Genomic DNA, 26,009 nt, shown 5'->3' with positions numbered 1-26,009 from the left:
CAGAGAAATACATCACATCTTGCACGCCCATGCGCACTGTTGGCCACTGGCTGGGATTACACTATACCCAAAGATAATTTGATGACAAATGTCCAATAAACAGTATCGACCGATGGTATTGGATAATGTCCCACTAATAGATATTTTTTTGCAGTCACGCGCTGGTAAGTATGCTATCTTATAACAATTATGTTTGACGAATTGTCAAGTACCGTTTTGGTGATATTCGATGAATTTAGTCTTCGATTGTGTTAGCTTCGGTACAGTATATTTGACTATTTGGATTAGGTACTTTGACATACCATTGCAATTATGGTAATGCAGAGAAATAGCCTAGCAGCACCCCCTTGTGTAGTTGATTAATTGACCATGTGCCGTGTTTGCTGGCTTGGTGGTAGTGGAGACTGGGGATGCATAATAATAATACATGGAATACTGTTAGTGTCCTTACAGAATGCATAGGCCTACTACCTTAGTTTTTGTGGAATAAGTCATATATATGATATTACAACTATCTCCGTTGTTGACATTGCTCCTACAGAACATGCTGCTGTTTATCCTGTTGAGTACTCTCTTCAATATTCCTCTTTCCAAGAGTGAGTTCCACTTTTGCTACAACGCTTTTGCAACGTTTTTTACCATACCACCAAGTTCCGTCCACATCATTTCATAAGAATGCTCTCTTTTTTTATTGGCCCTTAAAGAGTGACTTCAATGTGTTCTTCTTCTACTATAAAGCTTTTTTTAAATCCCAATTATGTCTTCATCGCTCCTACTTTTCCCCAGCTGAGAATGAAGACTTCCAGAGAGTGTGTGCTGGCCGGGATTTCCGTTTGCCTGTTTACTCTGCTTCAAGAATAGTGACTTTTACTCCCAATTACCCCCCAGGACCAAGAAGGGTGCTACTGGATAAAAACGATGTGAGTATAATATACGTGTGATGTCTGTGTGTGTGTGGTGGTGACAAGTCTGCAGTCCGCATCTCTGCTACACTTTTTTAGGTGAAGGACCCACGTTTCGAATGGACCAGAGACCGGACGTTACTACTGAAAGAAGTCACACACAGTGACCAGGGGCTCTACTCGATCAAACTTCCCTCTGGGTTCACTTATGAGACTGTACGTCTCACTGTCTCAGGTATAACCTTTTACATCTGTGTACATTGCCTCTTTTAGGGGATGAAAGTGGAATTTGATATAATGTATTGTGGAGCATGTGTAACTGTGAAACCTGTGCATGTGTAATCCGTGAAACTCACTCCTCAAGTGTATAACATAACACCTGCGTCAACGAAGAGCTAGGTTTTTGTTGGCGTAGCTGGTAGTGGTCGCGCTTGGCAAGTCAGAGGTGGCGTGTTCAAGCCCAAGGAGGTCGTAGACCTTGTGACGGAGCGTGGCCACGTCTTTTACACATGCTTAGATCATCTATCCTTCTTCAAAGCTATTCGGTTTCACACACTCTCTCCACTTCTCTATCTCTGTCTCGTGTGCTCAACTACTCCTCTCCCTCCCTTCATCCACCTTTCTTAGACTGTATAAAAAGCGTCAGACGGGGATATGGTGAGACCTTCCAGTCCAGCATTCCAAAAGAGGGCTCCCTCCTGGAGTTCGTACCTCGCGGCTCCCCTCCAGAGACCCCGCCGGTGGTCCTGTGGAACCAGTCAGACCCTGAGAGCGCTGTGGGAAGCCGGGGTCGAGTCCAGCAGGATGGGAGCGTCTGGGTGGCGGACATGGTAACACAGGCTGACCAGGGAAACTACACCGTCCGCGACAACAACGGGAAGGTCCTCTCTCGGAGCACACTCGCCGTCCATGGTGAGCACCGGAATGGAGGGATGAGAAAGAGATGGAGGGCCATGGAAGATGCCGAATGGGCCAGTAAAAATGCCAAACTGAAGCTCTTTGTCCTATTTGTAACACGTGTGCCTATCTATTCTTTTCCTTTCATCCTGAACCTCCCCTCCTGGCCTTGTTCTCCCTATTTCTTTCTTCTTCATTTCCACCTCCATTCCATCTTTTCATTTTCCCTCACCCCTCAACACCTCCTCTCGGTTGGGTTGCAGGACATACCTTTAATGTTACCCACTTCCCCAAGGAGTCTCTAAACATCCCCCTCTTTCTGCCCCTCCCCCATGCCCACCTCATTTTCACCCCCACCCCGCACCATGGCGATTCTCCCGTCTCCACCTTTGACCTTTACCCTCCCCGCGGCCCCATGCAGCTGATCCGTGACGGGCAGATAGTGGAGCAAGACGCACGCTACCGGAGCCTGATCTCTGTCAGCAGGAACGGGGGGGTCGACGAGGTGGTCATCTCCAGGCTGAGTTCAAGGCACGATGGGTTGTATGAGATCCGAGATAGGGAGGGGAATCTGGTTTCTTCTACCGCCCTCCATGTGATTGGTGAGTGTCGGGGAGTGTGTATCTCTGGTTCTAAATCTAAGACCGACTTTTGACTTTTCTTTCTCATAAGACTTGGAAAAAGCCAAACCTCTTCAGGGGTCTCAACTATTGCTCTTGTGTTCAACTGTCTCCAGAGAAGATGGCCAGGTGGAGAGCGGTCCTGAAGTCCATAACGGTACCTTCCGGACTGTTTGTGACCCTGGCTGGTTTCATCCTTTTCATGAAACGTTTTCCAAGCTGTGGCGTTGCCCAGATCCTTAACGGTCTGAGGGCTCACCACCCCCAGGCTACCAACCCACCACGTATCAACGTGCAGGTGAGCAGAGGAGGCTTGCAGTGTTGCACTAAAGAGTATGGATGAGGGCATTCCTCTCTCATCCACCTCCGACCCTTCTGAACAGTGGAGGGGAGGTCTTTTGGAGTTTACGTTTTGAAGTGTTTATGATAAGAGATGAGAGGTTTTTCTTGTTTTGTCTTCAGAACTGCCGCCCCCCCAGTCCCCAGCACTCTGGCGTAAATAACCAACCTGAACTTCCCATGACCCCTACAAAATGGAGCTCCAGTCCTGTTCGTTCGGTAGGATCACTGTTGTTAATGCAGTCGGCCTTGTACTCATCTTTGTTTTTACAGTGGATGTATCTGTTTGTGTAGGGCTACACCTCAGTTTTAGACAGAGAGCCCAGGCTGTCCCCAGGGCTTCTTAGAACGGGAGGCCAGGTCGCAGACCGACAGAAAGATGAGACCTCTACCAACAACATGCTGAGTGCTGAGGTACTGCGAGCATGTGTGCGTGTGCCTGGGTCTGTTTGCCCGCAAATTGATTCCCCTAATGTTATCACACCAAGAGAATCCTCGGTGTGCCTTCCATCCCGTCAATCCCACCTTCTTCTCCCCTCAGGACCCAGACAGCAGGCAGAGGCGGACCTCCATCTGTGTCCCGGGGGCGTCCGACTGCCTCCGCCCGTCCGGAGACTGCGCTCAGTTCCACATCAGGAAGGAGGGGGATAAGGAGAGATGGAGCAAAGCCACAGACTTCTTTTCCACTCTTCCGCTGGACACCGATACTTCAGGAAGCTGCAGTGTTTACACCTCAGACAAGCTCAACTTCTCCTAGACACAGGAGTGGAGCAGGAAGAGTGGCGAGGAGGAGTCATAAGGACAAATGTACAGAGACGCAGGATCTCTATCATACACGGTGAATAAAAATGATAGTAATATGCTTTCCTCACAACAGTGCCTTCGGCTTCAGGACCTTCCCAGGGCTGGGCTGGTTTTAGAGTTGCACAAGGTGATGCAGCGCCGGGACTTTTAACATTGTTTTTCCCCCTTATTCTTTCACTGACAAGATTTGCTGGTTTCTTTTGTGTTTTTACATATTTGTATAACGACTCATTCACATGCAGACCTAGGTTGATTATGATGCTTCTCAGCCCAGGCCCAGCTGCCTCCTACCTCAAGACCCTCAGGAACAACCTTACATGTACGCTAGCTGTACATTTGCCGTCGATGTGCGTCATATTGTAGATTAGGGCCTGCTGTAATCTAGCGTCTTCGAGTTGTAACACTGATCCAGGACCAGTTGTGCCTTTTGATTGAGATCATGTGGACAGGCTGGATCCTGACCCTGGATCAGCACTATGCTATATATGGGTCCAGGGCTGCCCAATCCTGTTCCTGGAGAACAGCATCTCTCCAACACAAGTAGTAACTGCTCCTGATTTGATTTGGTATATTTAGAGTTTAGTGTGCTAGTAAAGGGTTGGAGAGAATCTTCTGGATAGTAGGTGTCCAAGAACAGGACTGGGCAACATTGCTGTAGATTTTTAAGAATTACAGTTATTTAGTATGTAAAACATAGGTGCATGGTAAGGAACTTAAAGTTTCTTTAACATAAGTTATTAAACATTGCTAAGAAAACAGTGATAAAATATTTACATACATATACTTAGTATACTGCCACCTGCATGCATTTGCGACTTCTGATCAAGAAGTGAATTAGTTGATAATAAAATAACACAATCAGAAATATTTTTTGGGTAAACATTTTCGGAAACATTAATGCCCGTTTTTGCGCATTAACACTTAACATCAACACAACTGGCAGATTAAGAAGAGCAAATATACACATAGAGTATATATACAGATAAATATCAAATAGTTTGAAAATAACTTGATGGTTTACTGTTGTCTAATCTTAAGTGTCCCTGTTTACTGTGTTAAACTGAGTTTAGAAAATATTTTCTGACTGTTTATGTTTTGTGACATAGCATTAATGTGACTGAATAATAATACGAGATTATAACAAGAAAACAACTGAATTTACAGTGCCTGTGTGCTGTGCTTCCTTGATATGCAGTAGTCCCTGCATTATGAGGCCTTCCTGACACCGCAACCTGACCTCACAGTCAGTACTTTTCAAGTCATGCAATCAGACTACCATTTATTAAACAGTAGGGGGCAGTATCGTGTTTGGGTCTGTTGAACACTGGAGGACCGATAGTATCCCAAAATGCATTGGTGTTTGTAGCGGCAATGTAAGGACAGCGTGCTACTTGTAACTCGAACAAAAACATAAATAAAGTACTTCTAACACCATTATAGGCTGGAAAGCTAAATATTCCGAGAGTTCTCTGCTGCGAAGGACAGACGTGTACTTTAGAGATGTCTTTGGTTTGTGCAAGTAAGTTCAAATTGATTTCGGCTATTTCTGCTCGGCTACAAAGCTAGTTTCCATTCCTAGCCGTACCTTCATTTCAATAACGCTACTTTGGCTAGCTAAATTGAACTCTACTTTTGATGTCGAGGGCAGTTCGATGTAGTTTACGTTTGCTGGATATCGCGATGATTCACTTTTGATTAATATATTCCTAAACGTAGTTTATCTTATTTTAGCTGCATGTTGGCTAACTAACAAAGCTAACCGTTTGCTGGATTGTAACGCTGTCTTTCCCTCAGTTTCCAATGAGGTCCCGGAACATCCTTGTGTGTCCCCGGTCTCGAACCAAGTTTTCGAGCGCCGACTCATCGAGAAATACATAGTGGAGAATGGAACGGATCCTATGAACGGCCAACCCCTGTCAGAGGAGCAACTTATAGATATTAAAGGTAAACAGACGGCACAAGATGAATATCCACATCACGGCGTACACTAGATGTGTACATTCAAGTAAATGGAGGATCGTCTGTTCTGGGAAAGTGTGGTTGCAATGGAGGGTTAAAAATGTTTGGGCACACTTTTGATCAGTATTGTGTGTTATTTAGTGTCCCACCCAATCCGACCAAAGGCTCCGTCCGCCACCAGCATACCTGCCATCCTTAAGTCCCTGCAAGACGAGTGGGTGAGTTCCTAATTCAGGTCATCGGAGACCATCTCAGTTCCCACAACAAGCCCTGCACAAAAGCAACACATCCATCCCTACGACCCCCCCGCCCGGTCTCCTATCGCCATTCGAGTCGATCATTCTATCTCTATTTCTGCCCCCCCCCCCCCGCCTCCTTGCCGATCTCATATCCTCCGATCATTCCCGTCTTCCACGCGGGCCTCATTCCCTCCCCCTGTCCCCTCGCCGCAGGACGCAGTGATGCTCCACAGCTTCACCCTGCGGCAGCAGCTGCAGACCACGCGGCAGGAGCTCAGCCACGCCCTGTACCAGCACGACGCCGCCTGCAGGGTCATCGCCCGCCTCACCAAGGAGGTCACCGCCGCCAGGGAGGGTAAGCCAGACCGTCACCTCGGTGGACTTCACGAGCCGTTTGCTTTTTGTCGATTGACAGCGAGACACATGACCAATTGGGGGGGCTGGGGGTCGTGGGTCAGGGAGAGTGTTTTTAACGTTTCGTCCTGTTCCGTACGCAGCCCTCGCCACGCTGAAGCCCCAGGCTGGGTTGATCACCCCCCAGGCTCTCCCTGCCTCGCAGCCGTCTGTGGTGAGTGACGCACACTCGGGCCGCAGTTGGACGCTGGTTGGACGCTGGTTGGATTCTGTCCATCTCTCGTGTTCTCGTTCTTACCGTCTCCCGTCTTCGTTCTCAGGGAGCCGGTGGAGAGCCCATGGAGACTAATGAACTGGTTGGAATGACCCCGGAGATCATCCAGAAGGTAAGACTCTATTCCTGCTTCTCTCTCTGGTGTGACACATCCGCGACCGTCTTCAGTTGAAAGTGGACTCCGCACTGATGTTCACGCGTGTCCTCATTTCCTGTCTTTGTTTTCGTATCTTCTCAGCTCCAAGACAAGGCCACCGTCCTGACCACGGAGAGAAAGAAGGTAGCGTCATCCTATAAGGACGCAGACACACGGAAGACCCTATTCATGCAGGCACACCCTTAACCTTTCGGCCTCCTCACCTTTTGTCCCTCCCCTTTTTCTTCTTCCAGAGAGGAAAGACAGTGCCCGAGGAGCTGGTTAGGGCTGAGGACCTGAGCAAATATCGCCAGGTGGCTTCCCATGCTGTAAGTATCCGGCCACTTGGAACTTGTTTGGCGCTAAAAAGGCTTTCTGCTCATTTGACCTACCTTGGTTTTGATGAGACGGCATTGTCTTGACTTGTACTAACATGGTCTAACCTAGATTTTGTGTAGCTGGCCAATGTAATGCCTGGCTATGTAATGCCCTACCTGTGCTGAGGTGTGTGTGTTTGTTTTAATCTCCCAGGGTCTTCACAGTGCCAGTGTCCCTGGGATCCTGTCTCTCGACCTCTGTCCCTCAAACACCAACAAAGTCCTCACCGGTACGCCTCTCTCCCTTTCCCTCTTCACCTCTGCTGTTTTCCAATGACTCTCCTTTGTGACTGGCCCATCCGCTAATATTAAAGACTAGTTGTTGTTGTCACATGCTCTTTCCTCCACCTGCGTGCCGCCAGGCGGGGCTGACAAGAACGTGGTGGTGTTTGATAAGACCGAGGAGCAGATCGTGGCCACCCTCAAGGGTCACACCAAGAAGGTCACCTCTGTCATCTACCATCCCTCCCAGGTAGGAAGTGGTCATCAGCCCAGCCTCGCACATCTCGCCGAGTAGCGTCGTTGGAGCATTTCTCCGATCATCTCGCCATGCATGGGGTTATGCCTTTAACACATTTCTCTCTCTCTCCCCCCCCCCCCCCCTCGGCAGTCTGTGGTGTTCTCTGCCTCTCCCGACAGCACCATCCGGGTGTGGTCTGTCGCCGGGGGCAACTGCGTCCAGGTGGTGCGAGCTCACGACGCGGCCGTGACCGGTCTGTCTCTCCACGCCACCGGAGACTACCTGCTCAGCTCCTCCGAGGATCAGGTACGCCTGCCACGCTCTTTCAGACGACCCAAAACCCTGTGGCCACCCCATTCAACGTATACATTTCATGTATATTTTGTATTGATTGTTGATGATTGTTTTGTTTTAATGTGTTTCAGTACTGGGCTTTCTCTGATATCCAAACTGGGAGGGTGCTCACTAAAGTGACTGATGAGAGCGCTGGCTGTGGTGAGTTTGTGTACTTGTCTTGCCCCCCCCCCCCCCCCACAACAACAAACAAAACACCATAACATTTTATTTTGTGTTGTTTAATGGCCTCACCCCTATATACCCGTGTCACATCTATTCACGTCCCCAGCTCTGACATGCGCTCAGTTCCACCCTGACGGCCTGATCTTCGGGACGGGCACGGCCGACTCCCAGATCAAGATCTGGGACCTGAAGGAGCGCACCAACGTGGCCAACTTCCCCGGCCACTCCGGCCCCGTCACCTCCATCGCCTTCTCCGAGAACGGCTACTACCTGGCCACCGGTGGGTCCCCCGAGTCAGACGTTCTGCCGTTTGTGTCATGCCCTGTCGTTACGCGTTTGGCAATGTGACCAACATTAAGAGTTTGGCCCCCCTGATCTCTGACCTTGTGTCTGCAGGTGCCCAGGACAGCTCGGTGAAGCTGTGGGATCTGAGGAAACTGAAGAACTTCAAAACCCTCGCTCTTGACAACAACTACGAGGTTCGATTCAGTACACCTCCTGGTAGCTTCCTGGGCTGAGTCTCTTCACTGCCAAGCATAGAATATACTCTTCATATTAGAAATATGCGAAAGGGATTGCTTTGAAGGAGAAAGTATATATTTGTTGTCTTCAGGGGGAAATGATGAAGGCTAATACTTTTTGTTGTGCCTCATTCTCTGTGTTTTGCGTTTTTAGGTGAAGTCGCTGGTCTTTGACCAGAGCGGGACCTACCTTGCTGTGGGTGGATCCGACATCAGGATCTATATCTGCAAACAGTGGTCTGAGGTCCTCAACTTCTCTGGTAAGCAAGATACACATTCAGCCTTTGTCACATACCTTGTAGTTATTGTTAACCAGTCATGATTAAAAAAAGTCACAAATTATTACCAAAAAAACTAATGATCATCTATGTTTGTCAACTAATATAAATTCCTAATGTTATACCTAATGTAATTATTTTTCTCTTTTCTAGACCATTCTGGACTGGTAACTGGGGTGGCGTTTGGGGACAACGCTCAGTTCCTAACCTCTGCTGGAATGGACAGAAGTCTAAAGTTCTATAGTCTGTAGACAGAGAAGGGGAAGAAGAGAGGGGGTAGGAGGGGAAGGGAGGGGAAGTTGAGAGAGAGGGAGGTAGTGAATACTTTGGTTTGCATTTTCAGAAGACAAGTGGGGGGAAGACTTTTGAAAATAATCTTATGGTCTCACAAGCTGTCACTGTGTAAGACCAAATACACTCTTTTGAACCCCTCTGTGTTTAGGTAAAAGACAAGGTGACGGGATATGGATTTGAGTCCTAAAGTTGTTTTTCTGTATTATAAAAAAAAACCAAGATGCCGATATTTCAACCAATAATCTGTGAACTAAGCATTTGCCGACTGTCTGTTTACGTGCTCCAATTTTCCTGTATTGTGAAATTCCTGACTGTAATGCCCATGAATTAAATAGGACATATGAAATACACATACCTGGAGCGTCTGCGGGGTTAGATGTTTAGCTCGATAAATGTGTGCCGCTGGAGGTCGAATGATTAATGGTGCAGGTCAACAACTGAAGACTTGTGTGGTTAGTTGTGAGTGTAATTGGAGGAAAGATAATGTGGTCCTATGACCTGATGCTATTTCCCTTGTTTTAGATTTCGGCCTGTAGCCTTTAATCACATTTTTATATTTCCCCCATTGCAGCAGTGTCTTCATACCCATTTACGTTTTGAACCCACCCAATAAATAATCTTTTCGTAGGAACATTTGTGGTTTGCTTCATCATTGGTATGTTGTGTATGGCTCTTTTTCCCAGCAGATACCAGAACGACTAGGTTGAAACACAAGCTGATAAAACTAAAACTAGAATGCAGCAACATCGACATTTTAGCATTTGCAGTGCATCTCCGGACAACGTTTAGAACTTCAAAGTTGACACAGCCAAATGACTCAGTATCACGTGAGAGGCTGAAGTAACGTGACTTCTCAAATGAACAGACTGTGAATGCAGTACTAGTCCCAGATCGGTTCCTTCCCTCGGTTAAAACAGTATTTTTCGTCGTTCCAAGTAAACGACTCGAATTGCAACTGATCGGTGTGGTCGACTACAACCGAGGAGCTAAGTTAACAGAAACCAGGTAAACTTTAAAATGCTTTGTCATAGCCTAGCTTGTAGCGCCACTTTTCAAAACAAGTGACATTGCTGTACAGTTTTGTAGTCTTTGTGGTTGTTGCAAATTGTTGGGGGGGGGGTTCTGTTTGTAATTCTTAGTGGGCTACACTTAGCCTACGTCTTATTACTTATCTGTAAATACTTTCTCGGCTATGATACATCATTTGTACTGTGGCAAACATACTTGGCTAAATACTGTACTTTTCTGTTATTTATGATGAAGCAAAACTGAAACCTTTTGTCGCTCAAACTGTTGGTCGCTGGCAGATTTAGTTCAATGTCTTTTGAAATACTGTATTATGGTACTTCTCGGCAGTTCAGGCACATTTTGAGACTCAAAGTATCCAAAGTTTTCAGTAACTTCAGGCAGATTGTTTTGCAATAATGGAAATTCCACTTGTTGCCTAGAGTATGTTATCTTTATCAGAGGGAGAATAGAGAACCTTCACTTCCCTTTTTCCCAACTGTCATTAATCACCCGTCTTTCTATCCTAGTTGTAGTCAGCTAACATTTTTAGTTTTAGTCCTTAATGCACTTTAAATCTATTTCAAATAGCCTATCTATGTCTACATCTGACTTTTCTGCATGTATCAGCCTGTCTCCACCTCTCAATTGTTTTCTTCCCAGCGCTTCTCCCCAAGTTCTCTGTCACTTTTTTCCCCTCAATTGCCAGACTGAGTAGAACCCCACCAGTGTTCCGCAATTGGAGATGGGTTCCATGTTCCGCAGTGAGGAGGTCTGCCTGGTGCAGCTCTTTCTCCAGTCCGGTTCTGCCTACAACTGCGTCAGCGAGCTGGGAGAACTGGGCCTGGTGGAGTTCAGAGACGTGAGTTAGTTACTACTGTCTCCTATCCCCATCAATGCTAAACCAATCACTTTGATCTAGCCTACTACAAGCACAAAGGGAGTAATGCTGTATAATACAATCAGCAAACTAATCTTTGGAACAGATGATTTAATTACATAGTTTAAATAGAAATTGTTTGCATTGTAAACATAAAGTGTTTGCATTGCGATTTCCATTATGGATTTCTTCTTGTTCAAATTAGTATGTGACTTAAATCAATTGTAAATGGAATCCAATAATTTAACTCCTGTGTTTAAATTCTCCTTCTGGCTCTCTGGACATCAGTTGAATCCCAACGTGAACTCCTTTCAGAGGAAGTTTGTGGGGGAGGTGCGACGATGTGAGGAACTGGAGAAAACGTTCAGTGAGTATATATGTATTTATTTAACCTTATTTATATTTAAGCATACACACACAGTAGAAACCCAACATTTGTTATTTTGACCTTATGAACTGAGACATGAAACAAAATAACACAATTTGAGGTTGTTTTATGCTGAATCAATCAAATCTATCTTTCATATTCCTCTCTGTGTCCTACGTCCCTTTTATCGGCAGATGTTCTGGAGCAGGAGATCCAGCGGTCCGCTCGGCTGAAGGGCCCCCTCTCCGCCCCCGTCCCAACCCCCCCCGCCCCCCAGCCCAGAGAGCTGATCACCATCGAGGAGGAGAGCGAGAGGCTGGCCAAGGAGATGAAAGAGGTCAGCTGCCTTTTTTCAACGTGGTTAGGGTCAATCCTCCTTCACGTTACAGCTGTTTGTAACCCACAGCTCCCTCATAACTGATAACCTGGTATCCCTCATAACCAACCTGATATATCCTGGACGATAGCTGTGCGTGTGTGTGAGTGTTGCTCTCTCATTCTCTCGTAGGTGTCCAGAAACAGAGCCAGTCTGAAGACCCAGCAGACCCAGCTTAGCCAGTACAGAGGAGTTCTAACCCAGACCCATTCCCTTACTGGCTCACAGGTGAGAACTACGACTCCCATTACTCTCCAGCTCTAACCCAATATCCAACCCCTGCCCACCCCTTCCCATCCCCCCACCCCCTTCCCTAATAGTCATACAAGTTTCCACCTGAAGGGTTTTATTCCCAGACTGACTTCCCACTTCTCCATTGCCACAAACAGGAAGTACACATTAAGAACTACAAATGATTCCTTTGTTCCTCATTTCAGGGCCCACCTCCCACTACGGAAACTCCAGGCCTGTTTGACAACCGTCAAGATGTTCATCTCAGGTAGGTCTGATAAACCAGAAACCTTCCCTTCAATCTGTGTCAACAGTTAAGCTCAGCCTGACTCCCCCTTCTCCTCTCCTGCTCCACCAGTTTTGTATCAGGAGTGGTCCACCCATGGAAGGTCCCTGCGTTTGAGCGGTTGTTATGGCGAGCATGCCGTGGTTACATCATCGTGGATTTCCGAGAGATGGAGGAACGACTGGAGCATCCTGACACAGTGAGGAGAGACATCTGGGCTGGATGGAGTGATCACTGAAGTCATGGAAGCGCTCAACTGATCAACTAAAAGCTTGTTTGTTTGTCTATTACAGGGGGAATTGGTGCAGTGGACGGTGTTCCTCATCTCCTATTGGGGAGATCAGATTGGACAGAAAGTCAAGAAGATTTGTGATTGGTCAGTAAACCTGTTGACGTTGTTTTTTTTTCTCCTGCAGATAAATTGCATGGAACAGCCGATGTTTGTCCTGTGCGCACACTCTCCGTCTAATGTCTCTCTCTATCTCTCTTCCAATGCCCTCGCACACCTCAGCTTCCACACCCAAACCTTTGCGTACCCTAGCAGTGTCACAGAACGAGAGGAGATTCTCCAAGGACTGGATGGAAGAATTCAAGACATCAACTCTGTGAGTCTAACTAACTGTTAAACTAATGCAAAAAAATAAATAAATGAGTGGTGGGCATAGATTAATTTTTAAAATCTAGATTAATCTCACTGTAATCTTGGCTTTAATCTAGATTAATCTAGATTAATCTAGATTAAAATGGCTCATTTGATCTCCGCCGAAGGCATTCAGAATATGTGTGCTACCCAAATAATGACTAAAAGTAAGTCTTTGAGAACGGGTTTCTCAAGCCAGGTGGCACATTAGACCAGGGGCTCATCTCCTGTTTCCAAAATGCATCACAAACTGCTTGAGAAAGCTGTTATACTATGATAATTGGTGATTAAAATAAATTATGTTCAATAAGATGTACTTGTGTTTATTAACTGTTTATTAGATTAGTTAGCTTGGCTGATAGAGCTGTGCTGACGGGCTTGCCTCAGTTGCATTCAAACATAATAGTTTGACAATGACTCTTCCCCTGCGCTACATCAGCGCTTGGCCCGGAATCTTCCGCATTAGCTAAGGGATGCTTTGCGTTTAGGTGGTATTTGAGACTGGATGAACTCCTACAGTTAACTAATTCCGCATAGCACAAGGTGCAAACAACCTTAGTCTTGTCAAGGTTTCCATTGGGAAGCTTCTTAAAAATACATTTTCCCTGAAGCAAACCAGACGGCTTCATAGCTGCATCCATGTTAGCACGTCACGTTTGATGTGGTAATTTCATACACAAGGCATACACACAGGTTCGAAGTCTCGTTCTCGCCCCCTACAGTGCAATTCGGCTAGGTATACATCCGCGCTAAAATATCAAGGTGAAAGACAAGTCATCCTACCTTGCGTAGTATAGACCCAGCTCCCAACCCAATTTTGAGATTAGATTAACGGCAATATTTTTTTTATCGCCCGATAAAAGTCTCACGTTAAGGCAGCACGTTAACGCCGACAACGTTCCACCACTCAAATAAATAAACTCAAAAATGCAACAAATAACCTTGTGGTCTTATAACAAACGACATAAACCGCACCTATAGTTTACAATAAAAATTCAAATAATGTCCTGTCCACCATAGCAGGGATCCACAATGCGACAAAACTCCAAAGTCCATCCCTGCTCTCCCTCTGTTCCCCGGCAGGTCCTGGAGCAGACGGAGAACTACCTCCAGCAGCTGCTGATGCGGGCGGTGGCCGTCCTCCCCCAGTGGAAGGTCCGGGTCCAGAAGTGCAAGGCGGTGCAGGCCGTGCTGAACCTCTGCAGCCCCTCCGTCACCGACAAGTGCCTCATCGCCGAAGCCTGGTGTCCTGTCAGCAAGCTGCCCCAACTGCAGGCCGCCCTCAGGGAGGGAGGGGTGAGGACAGGGGGGGGGGGGGGGGGGACATGGAGGGGTGAGGACAGGGGGGGGGGGGGGGAGGACATGGAGGGGTGAAGACAGGATGCCTTGAGGGAGGGGGGGGCAGAGGGATGAAGGAATAGAGAAGGAGGGGTTGAAGGAGGGAGGAATAGAAGGAGGGATGGAAGGGGGAGGAAGAAGAGGACTGGGCGGTTGAAAGAAGGGAGGAACAGAGGATGGAAGCAAGGGAGGGAGGGACGAAGACGACAGGGCGGAAGGAGAAGAGGAGGGAGGGAAAACCAGTGAATGGAATGAAAAGTATGATTGACGTATCGAGGTGTGTTCATCTAACCACCCCCCTCCATCCTGTTTCGTTTTCCAGAGGAAGAGTGGGAGCGGAGTGGACTCGTTCTACAACCGTCTGCCCACCACCACCCCTCCGCCCACCCTGTTTCCCATCAACTCGTTCACCGCGGGCTTCCAGAACATCGTAGACGCGTATGGCGTGGCGAGCTATGGCGAGGTCAACCCAGGTACCCTTCACTACGTCAAAAAGTCAATCAAGTAACAACGCCTAAATCAATCCCCATGGCTCAAGTTCCTAACACTGTAGGGAGGAAGACAAGGAACTCCTTTGGGTGACTGGAGTTCTAGAAGATGAACTTACTGTCTCTGTCCTCTTTTTCGGTCACTGCCATCTTTCTCCTGGGCCTCCGTCCCCTCGCTGTCGTCGTCTGGCTGCAGCGTTGTACACCGTCATCACCTTCCCCTTCCTGTTTGCCGTCATGTTCGGGGACGTGGGCCATGGCCTGCTGATGACCATGGCAGCTCTGTGGATGGTCCTGGAGGAGAAGGACCCCAAGCTCCGAAACAACAGGAACGAGGTGAGCACGGACACACGCGCCACTACCGGCTGTTTCCACGGTGATCCTCTGTTTCTGTCTCAAATTCCCTCCACGAAACCACCACCGCCACTACCTCACACATGCTTCGTCTCCTTCCCTCCTTCTCTCTCTCCCTCCCTGCGGTCCAGATCTGGCAGATGATGTTCGGAGGGCGCTACCTCATCCTGCTCATGGGTCTGTTCTCCATCTACACGGGGGCCATCTACAACGAGTGCTTCAGCCGTGGCCTCAGCCCCTTCAACTCGGCATGGCACATCCAGCCCATGTTTGAGAACGGAGTCTGGACGTAAGGACACACACTCACAAACACACACACAGAGAGCTTTACTTCAGGTGACCCTGTGACATGGTCTGACGAGTGTCTTTTTTCATCTTAAAAACAAACAAATCTTTCAGTTCTAGGGACATCAGTGACAACCCGTTCCTAAGTCTGGACCCAAACACAACTGGAGTCTTTACCGGCCCCTATCCCTTTGGCATTGATCCGGTAGGGCACCGCACTTTCTTACATCCTCATCCACCCATCCATCCATTCATCCATTCATCTATTCATCCATCTATCACTGCAATCTTTCGTATTCTCCCACCGTTGGTCGTGCGACTTTCTCATTCATTGACCTTGATATCTCTTTTCTCTCTCCCTCACACCTCGATGTCCTCATGACCTCACGTTGCTGGCACGCTAACCACCTCCTCGCAAACCGGATCAGATCTGGGGCCTGTCCACCAACCACCTGACCTTCCTCAACTCCTACAAGATGAAGATGTCCGTCATCATCGGCGTCATTCACATGACCTTCGGCGTGTGCCTCTCTCTTTTCAACTACGTGTGAGTCGTCTCAACGCGTCGGGGACTGCCGGTTCGGTTCGTGGGGCTGTTGTGTGCAAGTGCCGTGTTGACGAGGTGGGTCTCCTCTCCTTCCTCCAGACACTTTGGCAAGCTGAGCAGCGTCTTCCTGGTGTTGCTCCCCGAGCTGTTCTTCATGCTCTGCCTGTTTGGCTACCTGGTCTTCATGGTGGTCTACAAGTGGTTGGCCTTCGGGACGGATCAGTCCAACACCGCCCCCAGCATCCTCATCCACTTCATAGACATGTTCCTCTTCACGGAGAACAAGGACAACCCTCCGCTCTACGAAGGGCAGGTGGGCGGGTCTGCGCGCGTGTTTGTGTTTGCGCGTGTCTGTGCGTGTGGTGTACATCTACAGGGTATAAACTCCCTCTCTGTCTCCCTCTCTCTCTGACTTTCTCTGACTCACTCTCTGTATCTCTCTCTCTGTTTCTCTCTCGCTGTCTCACTCTCTCTGTCTCTGACTCTCTCTCTGTCTCTCTCTGACTCTCTCTCTGAACGTCTCTGACCCCCCCTCTCTCCCCCTCCCTGTAGACGACAGTGCAGACGATCCTGGTGGTGTTGGCTCTGTGTTCCGTCCCGGTCCTCCTGCTGGGGAAGCCCGTCTGCCAGTACCTCACACACCGCAGGAGACGGCGCGTCACGCTCAGGGTCAGACTCGCTCCGTCTCCCAGCCCTCGCTCGGCTCCTCTGGAGGCAGTGTCGGCTCAGCGCTTCCCACATGCTAGCTCTGTCCGCGTGGCGGTGCTGATGGGAGTCTGTGTTTTCTGGGTAGGAAGGAGACAGGCGCCCCCTACTGGCGGAGAACGGATCCATCAACAACGCTCAACAGGAACCGAGGGATGTGGAAGGGGGGCCTCACGATGAGGAAAAGGTAAGGGGGTGGGAGGGAGGGAAAGGGGCAGAGAGAGAGAAAGAAAGGGACCCTTAACTTCACATTCCTTTACAGTCGAATTTGAGGCCTTGTTTTCGGTTGTTGTTGTAATGTTTCTTCGCTCCTCTTTGCTCAATTCTCTGGTCTTTTCTCATATTCTCTCCCTTTCTCTCCCCCCCCCCACCCCCACCCTGTAGGAGTTTGATGCTGCCGATGTATTCATGCACCAGGCCATCCACACTATAGAATACTGTCTAGGCTGCATCTCCAACACAGCCTCCTATCTACGCTTGTGGGCCCTCAGTCTGGCACACGCGCGTGAGTCACACACACACACACGCTCGATCCTACATTTTTATTAAATGTGCGCACACGATCACACTCATCACTGAATGTCTGTCCTTGGCGGTGCAGAGCTGTCGGAGGTGCTGTGGGTGATGGTGATGCGTCTCGCGCTCCGCTGGGAGGGCTACTTGGGCTCCGTGGTGCTCGTCGTCATCTTCTTCTTCTTCGCCGTGCTGTCGGTGTCCATCCTGCTGGTCATGGAGGGCCTGTCGGCCTTCCTGCACGCCCTGCGCCTGCACTGGTGAGGGAGCAGGGGAAGGAGGAAGCGTGGTGGGGGTGGGGAGAGGTAGAGAGGAGGGAGGGAGGGAGGGAGGGAGGGAGGGAGGGAGGGAGGGAGGGAGGGAGGGAGGGAGGGAGGGAGGGAGGGAGGGAGGGAGGGAGGGAGGGAGGGAGGGAGGGAGGGAGGGAGGGAGGGAGGGAGGGAGGGGTGTTTATGTTTTGGCCACTCACCTAAAACGTTGAGTTAAGGATGGAGGAAAAGAGAATGTGGAGGTTTGGTGAAGGAGAGATTGCAGACTGGCGGAAGAAAATGAAGTGACGTGAAATAGACTCATTAGTGATGAATTGTTGGATAGAAGACAGACTGACTGGAATATTGTGTTTTGGTTGGTCATCCCTCTCTTCCTCCAGGGTGGAGTTCCAGAACAAGTTCTACAGTGGAACAGGCTACAAGCTCAACCCCTTCTCCTTCTCCTCTCTGATCAACGCCCAAGCTCCAGTATGATCGCTCTCATAGCCAGCCAAAAACAGTTGCCAAATTGTTGTTAAATCATCGTGATTTGTCCATCTCTTACTGTATTTTAACCCCCACCCTCCCCACCCCCACCCCCCAAAATGCACACACACACACGTCAGTGATCATTTAAAAAAGTTTTAAAAAGTTTTTTCTATCGTGCACCGTGGTAAAGAATGCATGAATGCACTAGCCCTTAAACTATGGCATTGAGTGTTGGTTACGAACCCGCACAAACTACGATCAAATTAAGAATTTCTCTTCTCTCACTTGTTGAGCGAAACAAATTCCAAAATACACTTTTTTAGTACACACTATATGACCATTTTCGTTTTACCATCATTGTGACTGTCGTAGGAAGAAGACTTCCTACTGTTTTTAACTCAGTAAACTGTTATTACTATTTTTGTTTACTCTTACTGTCCATTTTTCAAATCTGGTTGCAGATGGCAGTTATGTAAAGGGAACTACATGTGTTGTCTGGGTAACTATTCAACCTAGAAGGGAACTCGTGACAGGGACAGTCATCTTGATGAATGCAATTTCCAAAGTTGATTGTAGGTGTCCTTCATGGACTTGGTAGACTGACATGTTAAGCTTGGTGCCTTTATCCAATGTCAAGTCACATGGACAGATGGGACACTAAAGCATTATGGGACAGAATGGTTGTAAGCCTGGTTACCGTTTTCTCTGTTTGCACTATCACTGTGGCTTTGTACCAAATCAAATTAAAATGAATCTCCTGCTTCATACGATTTGAGTGTTTTTCATGGTGGGACCACTAGCAGATCCAAGTGGTGGTAGGCAGCTGTCACCCCAGCAAAATGCCTTGCTACCGAAAGCTCCCTATGCAAAAATCTGTAATTTTTTACATTATAGTACATTTAATTCAATTATAATAATATTATTACTGGCATTAGTTTATCTTCTATCTTATAAAAATGTACCTTACAACTACCTCCTGCAGACATCCCAACCTGAAGAGACTCGTTTCAGGGAAGTCCCCGCCCACAAAAAAAAATTTGTGGGCGGGGAGAAGTTGGGCTGGCAGCCAGGCTAGGTTGAAACACGCTCCGTACTCAAAGCCCAATGGAGAGTTTTCAGACTCATATTCTGACTAGAATTATGAGTATGACAACGTCAGGCTAACCAGACCCTCGTACATGAAGCAAAATCCAAATTGAGCGGAAGTACGTAGGAGGGCAGAGCCAGGCTTACCTAATTCAGCCTGAGCTACCAGAGTTCGACCCCACCAGAGAATGTCTAATATAGAAAGGGGAGGCAAAAAAATACACACTGCTGGTTGTTTGATTGTTTCAAAGTCGCCTTTCTGTTTTTAAAAGCTTTTGAAAATGTAATTGACATCATACACATCGTACGACCAGAGCTACTGCTTTACAGCAAGCTCTGGTCACTTACTTTTTTCTCTCAGGGCATCGACAACACAGCTGACGGGTTAGGCTCTTCCTGTCAATACACATGCTAGAAAGAGTTTTGGCTTGCTAATGTTGTTGCTAATGTTGCGAATGCTCTGACATTCTCATGATTCCGCTTCGGATGCCATCAAGCAAGAGCTCTGGTCGTATCAGTCCTTCACTAACCAATCAGCATTCATTAGCAGAATGCTACCGTGTTATAGGCAACAACGACTCACCCTGTAAGAAATCAAAAGGACATAAGTACTCGTTCATTCAACTTTCGACCTATAATCCATGTTGAACATGCAAAAACTACAATCAAATCGGAGATATCTCAACGACAATCAGGCAAAAGAGACAAATTTAGCCGTTTAGCTCCATAAACTCCCATTCAACATGCACTCGCTTGCGATCACTCCCAGTGGAACTCAAGTGGAACTGCAACCAAATTCGGTACAATGGGGCTTAATACGGAGTGGCAAGGCTCTCCTTAAACAGGCTCTGACCCGACGTTGGATACATATCGTACACGTCCCAGAGTAGTTTTGTTGTTGTTTTCTAATTGTTTCTAGCCTTGCAGATCATGTTTGTCTGGGTATGCATTCTGCTTAGTTTATCATGTTGCTGTCCTGCTGGTGAGTATGACCGTTAGCTAAGTGCTACTGTAAGAGGTAACTGAGTTCCTACAGTAGCACTTAGCTGACAATGCTAGTGATTGTCAGATAGTACTACTATCTATTACTACTACTATTAGTAGGGACGACAAACCCGTTTGAGCGTTTTTCCTGAAATACGTTTTAATAGTTATTGCTGGGGAAATTATAGAATTAAATTACTTATTAACTATACTGAAATACGTGTGCACAATAATATCAACAATATTTGCTCAATTTAGACGTTTTTAAAGGTTTTAAATTTTACCTCGAAGCTACTTCCGTTAATCAGCTGTTTGTGAAAAAGTGGCTAGTTTTACGACAGTGACTTTGAATGTAGCCTACTTTAACATGTTAGCTGATTAGCCGTTACAAGGAAAATATGTATACAGTTACATTAACAAACCTCTTGTTTGTAAAATATGTAGTCTTAAATACGATGGGAACACATCACATAAACAATCCTAAAACGTCCGACACGCCAAATGTTGTCATTTTTTGTCATGCGTCCCTGAAGCTCAAATTCCGAGTCGGAGTTCTATTAAGCTTTTCATTGCAGTGAATGGGTGCGGGCACTCATCGGGCATGAACTCAAATATCTCAGAAGTGCTAACTGGGAAATCTTAGCAGTTTTACAGTCCTGTAGAGGACATTTTCCTGAACAGATTGACATCAAGTTAAGGATGTGGCATTGAAGTTCAGGTTAGTAGCCAAGGGTGTAAAGACCACTTGGCTAATTACAGACGTCTTGGAATTCTACGTTTGAGTTTTTTGGTGGATTTTCTTAAATAGTGACACAGTACATCTGTGTATTAGTTTGCTTAGGAAACGACTCTCATTTACACTTTAAATCACACACTAGACAGACACCAGTGTAACTGCAGTGTAACCCTACAGATAGGCTAGCTCTACCCATATTGTTTTGTGTTTTTACAGGAAATACAATTGTCGAGCGCCTTTTGCATTACAGTACAATTGCTTATCTATATCAGGTGCTGACTTGGAGACTGTCCACGTCTGTTATGGCTCGGACTATGTTATTCCACCAAATTACGAATCTTATTTCCTAATTACCAAGTTGTTCTTCAAGCCATCACGCCCTCAGGGATCACCCAAGACACTGGTGTTTGACAAATTGGAGGTGAGCAGTGTTGGATTAATTTCTTGATGGCAAACTGTATGAAGACCTGACTTGGTTGTGTCTGGAGACAGCCTTAACCGTTTCCTGTGAAAATCCAAGTTAGTGACTTGCATGACTTATGAACAGTGATCTTACAGTATTCACTGCAGATCCATGGCTTAACTAGAAGCTATTTCAATGGAATTTATTAATTGTCCTCTCAGGCTTTCTCTGGTAAGAATTTCCTACTAGGAAACAATGGAAATACAATTCTTTAGTCTGACAAAACACCAGTTTTATAAGCCATTGATCTCTATCTCATTTTGCAAGCAAGACTACCTGTTTACTGAAAAACAACATTATGATTCCATTTATTCCCTATATTTTCCATATTGTTGTCATGCTCCTGGGACATTGTATGAAGATGTGCTCTCAATGCAAACATTTAAATCATTGTAATTATTCCCATCAGCTAAAAGACCCACGTTACAAATCCAGCTTCTGGACCTTGAGAATACCAGATGTAACAGAAGAGGATGATGGGATTTTCTCTGTTATGTATGATGATGGCGTTACATTTGATATCCTCAGACTGGAAGTTACTGGTGAGGGGACTTACATTTATTACATCTACATTGAAACTTCAGCTGTTTCATTAATGGGAAGCCAATGAGGTTTTTCCCAACATTATGACCACATTTGCTGTCAGTTGCTGTAAATGTCTTAATTAATATTTTGGATGTTTTTAAGAAGTCTCGCATTCACCCTTATTGTTTCCTCTGTTTTTCAGATTGTTCTTCCAAAGTAGAATTGACTTACGGTTCTAGGTTCTTGCAGACTGTTGTCAATCAAGCTTCAACCTTAGACTTCCTGCCTTTAGACTCTTCCTCTGAGCAAATGGTACTCTGGAATCAAACAGACACCCAGGCTGGCATGGAGGGCATGGGGAGGATGGGAAGCCGTTCATGGGTGGTATCGCGTGTCACCCAAAAGCATCAGGGCCTCTATACCTTCAGAAAGAGCGATGGGCGGTTTCTGTCCAGAACAAAGCTGGAAGTGAAAGGTGAGGGTCTCAGATTGTAAGCTTTGCCCTATTGCTCTCACTTCCTAAAACGTATGTGACCGCATGCACTGTTACTGCCTGGTAAATGTTGGTCATCATTCGGTATACCGTGTGTTGTTTTTCTTATCCTATCGTCTCTTACTCAACATTTTCTCATGTTTCTCTTTTCTCTCAGAACAGGTTGAGCGGTACATTCTGGAACGTGGTGAAACACTCAACATCAATTTCTTCCTGGACTCCACCCAGTTCAACCTCAACTATTTTCAGGAAGGGGACCCAGAGGCCTTACTTCTGATTAGAAATGGAGAAGAAATGTATGATCCCACCCGAAATAGGCTTGAGATGTTGGAGAGAGGTTTTCGTTTCCAAATGTTACATTTAGAGAACCAGGATTCTGGCAAGTTTGAGCTCAGAGACCAGGACAACAACTTGGCTTTAGTAGTTTGGCTGAAGGTAAAACGTAAGTGGCAAAACAGATTAATATGTGTGTAAAAGATACCATCAGGTTTTGTCCTGTCATTTACATCCATACACAAAATCATGTTTTGGGGGATTAGGTCATTCTGACGTTGGGATGTTTTGATATTTTAAGCTATAATACTGAACACAGTGATTTTTTCATTCCCTGTCTTTCAGTTCTTACTTCTGTGGAGACTAACATTTCTGTGGGAGTTTCAGTCGTTATCCTGGTGGGTATCTGTTGTTGTGTGAGGAAGTGCTGCTGTAAGAGGAACGCCTCCAAACGAAACGCCTCTGCTTCAGGGTCGGGGCAGGTCGTGGTCCACCAAGACGTAAGTTAAGTGTTGTAGACAATGAGGGAGGTGGTGAGGGAAGAAGGCAAAGCACCAGTCATTTGGTTCCTTAGCTAGTTTGCTAAACATGTTGGTTTTGTCTCCTGTTCTTGTTGGTGTACATTTTACAGGAAACCTGTCACATGACCAGTCAACCCTCAGGCCCAAGTTACCCCAGCCCCCCATATTTTCAGAGTTATGCTAGTGAACCAGTCGTCACAGTATCCCCCGCAGCACCCTCCGGCCCAACGTATCCCTACCAGCCCACTCCTCCTCCCCCCAATCCATCGGTAGGTGGTCACTGATAATATCCTTTTCCCTTCTGCACATTGAGCCTTATTCACTCCACGAACATTCATGTTTGTTTATTTACCCAAACCTGATGGATGTTTTTCCTCTCTCTTCTGTCTTTGGCACGTGTCAAAACCAATGCAATGACGCAACGACCCTTAAGGATGACCCCCACACTCAGGTATCTAAAGTCACCCCATGCACTCGTATGTGTGTGTTATGCAAGCCATTCACACAGTTTGACCCCTTGTTTCATGTTCCCTCTCTTATCTTTCTCCGTTCAGGTGTCCACCTCCACAGGACTGGATCCTCCTTCGTTCTCTCTGGGTTTCAACTTCCTCTCTTCGGATTCTGAGACTCAGTTCAAGCTTCCTCAGAGACTAAACCACCACACTGACCTCTTTCCCAGTTCAGACCCTTCCTCCTCTGCAGATGTCTACACCTCTGACAAACTGAACTTCCTGTAGAAAATACTGGATTTTGTGGGACCTTGGTCTGGTCACGCGTCTTATGTGGCCGAATTCTATGGATAAGTATGAATTATTTTATCATTCATTTATTGTGGGCATATGTGGGCACCTTCTAAGGATTCTTCAGGTCTACTTTGTTGAGTTGAGGATGAGTGCAAGCCAAATCACCATCTCCAGTTTTTATACATTAATATTTTTATTCTTTGAGAATTTGTGCCTTAAAAAAAAAAAAAATGTTCTCTGATGGGTTATCCAATATTTTGTACTATGACTATCCACCACCAGTTAGCAGTCACTTCTGTGAATCTTACTGCACTGCCCTTGATGCCCGTGATGCCTTGTGTACTAAACCTCTCTTCACCAGTAAAGGTTTGGGAATATTTACCTTCTTGCATTATCCACATGTTTCTCCAGCAACCAATGGGTACTGAACTACTTCTGCTTTCCGGTTTTGCGTTTGCTGTTCAGCGTCTAACCTCTACTAGCGTGCCATGATATCGACAGAGAAGGCAACATTACATTGATTAGAATAAATTGTGTTTAATTAAATGTTGTTAACATGGGTTCAGGTTACACTTGTGCCCTTGTTGGTTGCCATAACAATTCAAGAAAATTGAAGATTTTCGTCGGAAACGTCTTGCTTCGAACATCAACAACTTTTAAGAAATTGTCAGTGTCCATTGCCCGCTTGCACTCCATGCCAGGGAATAAGGAACGCAAAACAGCGTGGCTTGCAGCTTTGAAACTAAAACACCCTCCAAAGAAAGTATGTTTGCTCTTTCCATTTCTTTAAAAAAAAGCCAACCGAACTGTATCCTGATCCGGAGCTTCATCTGGGCTACGCAATAATGGCATCACTATCAATATTGTAGGTGGATGAATAAATACAATAAGCATGAACATATTAAATTACAAGTGTAAAAACATTTTGTCAAGTGCTGTGCATATGTAGTATATTTTTACCTTCCACTGAATAGCTGTTGCATGGCTACATGACTTCCCTAACCCGGCTGCCGACTGTCTCAATGTATTGTAGCTAATGTATTGTTACTTGCTTAACTACATGCTCTTATGGTTCTTCCCTTTGGCACTTATTGTGGTTGTTCACAATATGTGCTTCATGTTTTGGCTACCCGCAATGTTGTTGGGGCTATCTGTTATTATTAGTGACCAATGCACTTTTCTTTTTTTTCATTTTAATAAAGATGTCGTCCGCAATAAGCTTCCCTGTCTACCTCAACAAAAGAGAAAAGATCATTGTGATGCAGAACTTGATGCAGTAATTAGTCCCCTCTCTCTCTCAATAAAGCCCCCCGGCTCAGCCGGTCTCACTGGAGACCTTTATAGACTCTTCTGGGAAGATATAAGAGAATTACTACTGCAGGCTTTTTTTTTTTTTTTTTTTTCTTAAGGACATATATTCTCCCACCCACAATGAGACACAATGACATGCAAAGATTTGATAAAAGTGCAATAAATAAACTGAGAACTATGTATCTAAAACTACCTATACCACCTAAAATGAAAGTAACACATTTCAAAATTATGAACAACATATATCCCTCCAAAGAATTACTTAGGCTTTGTTTTAATATTAATGATAACGTGCTCATTCTGTAAATTTGACGTGGAAACCACATACCATATATTTTTTCTCATGCAGGGTAGTACAAACATTTCGGCTCAACATCCACAAATGGATAAAACAAAATGTCTTAATATTCCCAGCTTCTATCTCAAGAGATGATGTTACATTTGGGATGATACTGCAAAACAAAAATTATGATTTATGTTGCAATGTTATACTATGTTTTGCACAGTTTTTTATGCAGAATCTTGAAATCATCGCCCAAATGTCCTTTTTTCTTAAATTAATTTAAACTATACCGTAACTCCTTAAAATTGGAAACAGAAGAAAAGAACAAAAATTGTATGATATGCTAAAGCACTTTCCCACAATGTCAACGAACCATAATTGAACTGAACTTCCCTTTTTATGTCATATTATTTAATTGATTTAATATATATGTATATTCAATTTATCTTTGTTCTTGTTTTGTCTGTTTCCTTTTCTCTTCACTTGTAATTCATTCTGTATTATAAAATGTGTATTTTTGATTACGATGTTATTATGCAATTTGGCAAATGTTCTGTACATTCATGTTCAAAAAGAGTATTGATGTGACAATGTATGGTTTGTAAAGAATAATAAATAAATAAAATAGAAAATGCGAGAGACTCCCAGAACTTCCGTGAGACTTGGGATGTCTGCTCCTGCCACCCAGGTGAAAATAGGTGCGTTCGACTTCATGCAGCGCCGGGTCGCCTGCATCCCGGCTGCAGGGCCGGCCCAAGGCATAAGCGAATGAAGCGGCTGCTTGGGGCCCCCATGACCACCAAGGGGGCCCCCAAGAGCACTTTAAGTTACAGCTTAATTTTAAAATGATATTATGTTAATGGTAA

The 26,009-nt window shown here is 45.9% G+C and overlaps 4 protein-coding genes and 1 long non-coding RNA gene across 6 annotated transcripts; 4 read left to right on the top strand and 1 right to left on the bottom strand.

Annotated features, from left to right (window-relative positions):
- The first annotated feature begins 9 nt into the window (after positions 1–9).
- On the top strand, positions 10–4,732 carry LOC146302744 (uncharacterized). The gene is made up of 10 exons (XM_084696913.1): positions 10–164; positions 542–596; positions 787–920; positions 1,002–1,137; positions 1,530–1,814; positions 2,063–2,401; positions 2,536–2,717; positions 2,882–2,977; positions 3,053–3,172; positions 3,300–4,732. The coding sequence occupies exons 2-10, from the start codon at positions 545–547 to the stop codon at positions 3,513–3,515; spliced, it is 1,560 nt and encodes a 519-aa protein (XP_084553039.1). The 5' UTR covers positions 10–164; positions 542–544; the 3' UTR covers positions 3,516–4,732.
- A 179-nt stretch (positions 4,733–4,911) lies between these two features.
- Positions 4,912–9,604, top strand: LOC146302743 (pre-mRNA-processing factor 19). Its single transcript, XM_084696928.1, has 16 exons — positions 4,912–5,081; positions 5,357–5,506; positions 5,663–5,739; positions 5,974–6,115; positions 6,258–6,328; positions 6,435–6,500; positions 6,627–6,668; positions 6,779–6,853; positions 7,056–7,131; positions 7,264–7,373; positions 7,512–7,667; positions 7,787–7,856; positions 7,987–8,160; positions 8,277–8,359; positions 8,556–8,661; positions 8,833–9,604. The coding sequence occupies exons 1-16, from the start codon at positions 5,063–5,065 to the stop codon at positions 8,928–8,930; spliced, it is 1,515 nt and encodes a 504-aa protein (XP_084553054.1). The 5' UTR covers positions 4,912–5,062; the 3' UTR covers positions 8,931–9,604.
- A 221-nt stretch (positions 9,605–9,825) lies between these two features.
- Positions 9,826–18,488, top strand: LOC146302742 (V-type proton ATPase 116 kDa subunit a 3-like). The gene is made up of 21 exons (XM_084696790.1): positions 9,826–9,978; positions 10,688–10,840; positions 11,147–11,225; positions 11,420–11,562; positions 11,734–11,829; positions 12,039–12,100; positions 12,191–12,317; positions 12,412–12,494; positions 12,630–12,723; positions 13,842–14,054; positions 14,419–14,569; positions 14,781–14,920; positions 15,070–15,227; positions 15,338–15,428; positions 15,652–15,770; positions 15,870–16,083; positions 16,323–16,439; positions 16,564–16,662; positions 16,860–16,980; positions 17,077–17,248; positions 17,638–18,488. Exons 2-21 carry the CDS (start codon positions 10,724–10,726, stop codon positions 17,729–17,731), a joined length of 2,490 nt encoding a protein of 829 aa, XP_084552916.1. The 5' UTR covers positions 9,826–9,978; positions 10,688–10,723; the 3' UTR covers positions 17,732–18,488.
- On the bottom strand, positions 17,010–19,442 carry LOC146302741 (uncharacterized). The gene is made up of 3 exons (XR_014753331.1): positions 19,160–19,442; positions 18,959–19,003; positions 17,010–17,245 (listed from the first exon to the last, which is right to left on the bottom strand). It is a non-coding gene; the product is annotated as an uncharacterized LOC146302741 (long non-coding RNA).
- Positions 19,443–19,596: 154 nt separating this feature from the next.
- On the top strand, positions 19,597–24,767 carry LOC146302740 (uncharacterized). 2 transcript variants are annotated; one of them, XR_014753325.1, is made up of 10 exons: positions 19,597–19,793; positions 20,804–20,952; positions 21,404–21,536; positions 21,722–21,994; positions 22,170–22,454; positions 22,631–22,785; positions 22,917–23,075; positions 23,240–23,257; positions 23,361–23,609; positions 23,961–24,767. XR_014753325.1 is itself a non-coding variant. In XM_084696855.1 (9 exons), exons 1-9 carry the CDS (start codon positions 19,742–19,744, stop codon positions 23,541–23,543), a joined length of 1,407 nt encoding a protein of 468 aa, XP_084552981.1. In that variant the 5' UTR covers positions 19,597–19,741; the 3' UTR covers positions 23,544–24,767. The 2 variants fall into 2 exon arrangements, 1 of the variants encoding a protein (XP_084552981.1); XM_084696855.1 differs by having other exon boundaries at positions 23,361–24,767.
- Positions 24,768–26,009: the final 1,242 nt, after the last annotated feature.

This window comes from Hypomesus nipponensis, chromosome 1 (genome assembly GCF_054491055.1).
Source record: "Hypomesus nipponensis isolate SF chromosome 1, ASM5449105v1, whole genome shotgun sequence".
NCBI classification, from domain to species: Eukaryota; Metazoa; Chordata; class Actinopteri; order Osmeriformes; family Osmeridae; genus Hypomesus; species Hypomesus nipponensis.
This window is presented reverse-complemented; position numbering and strand designations above follow the sequence as displayed.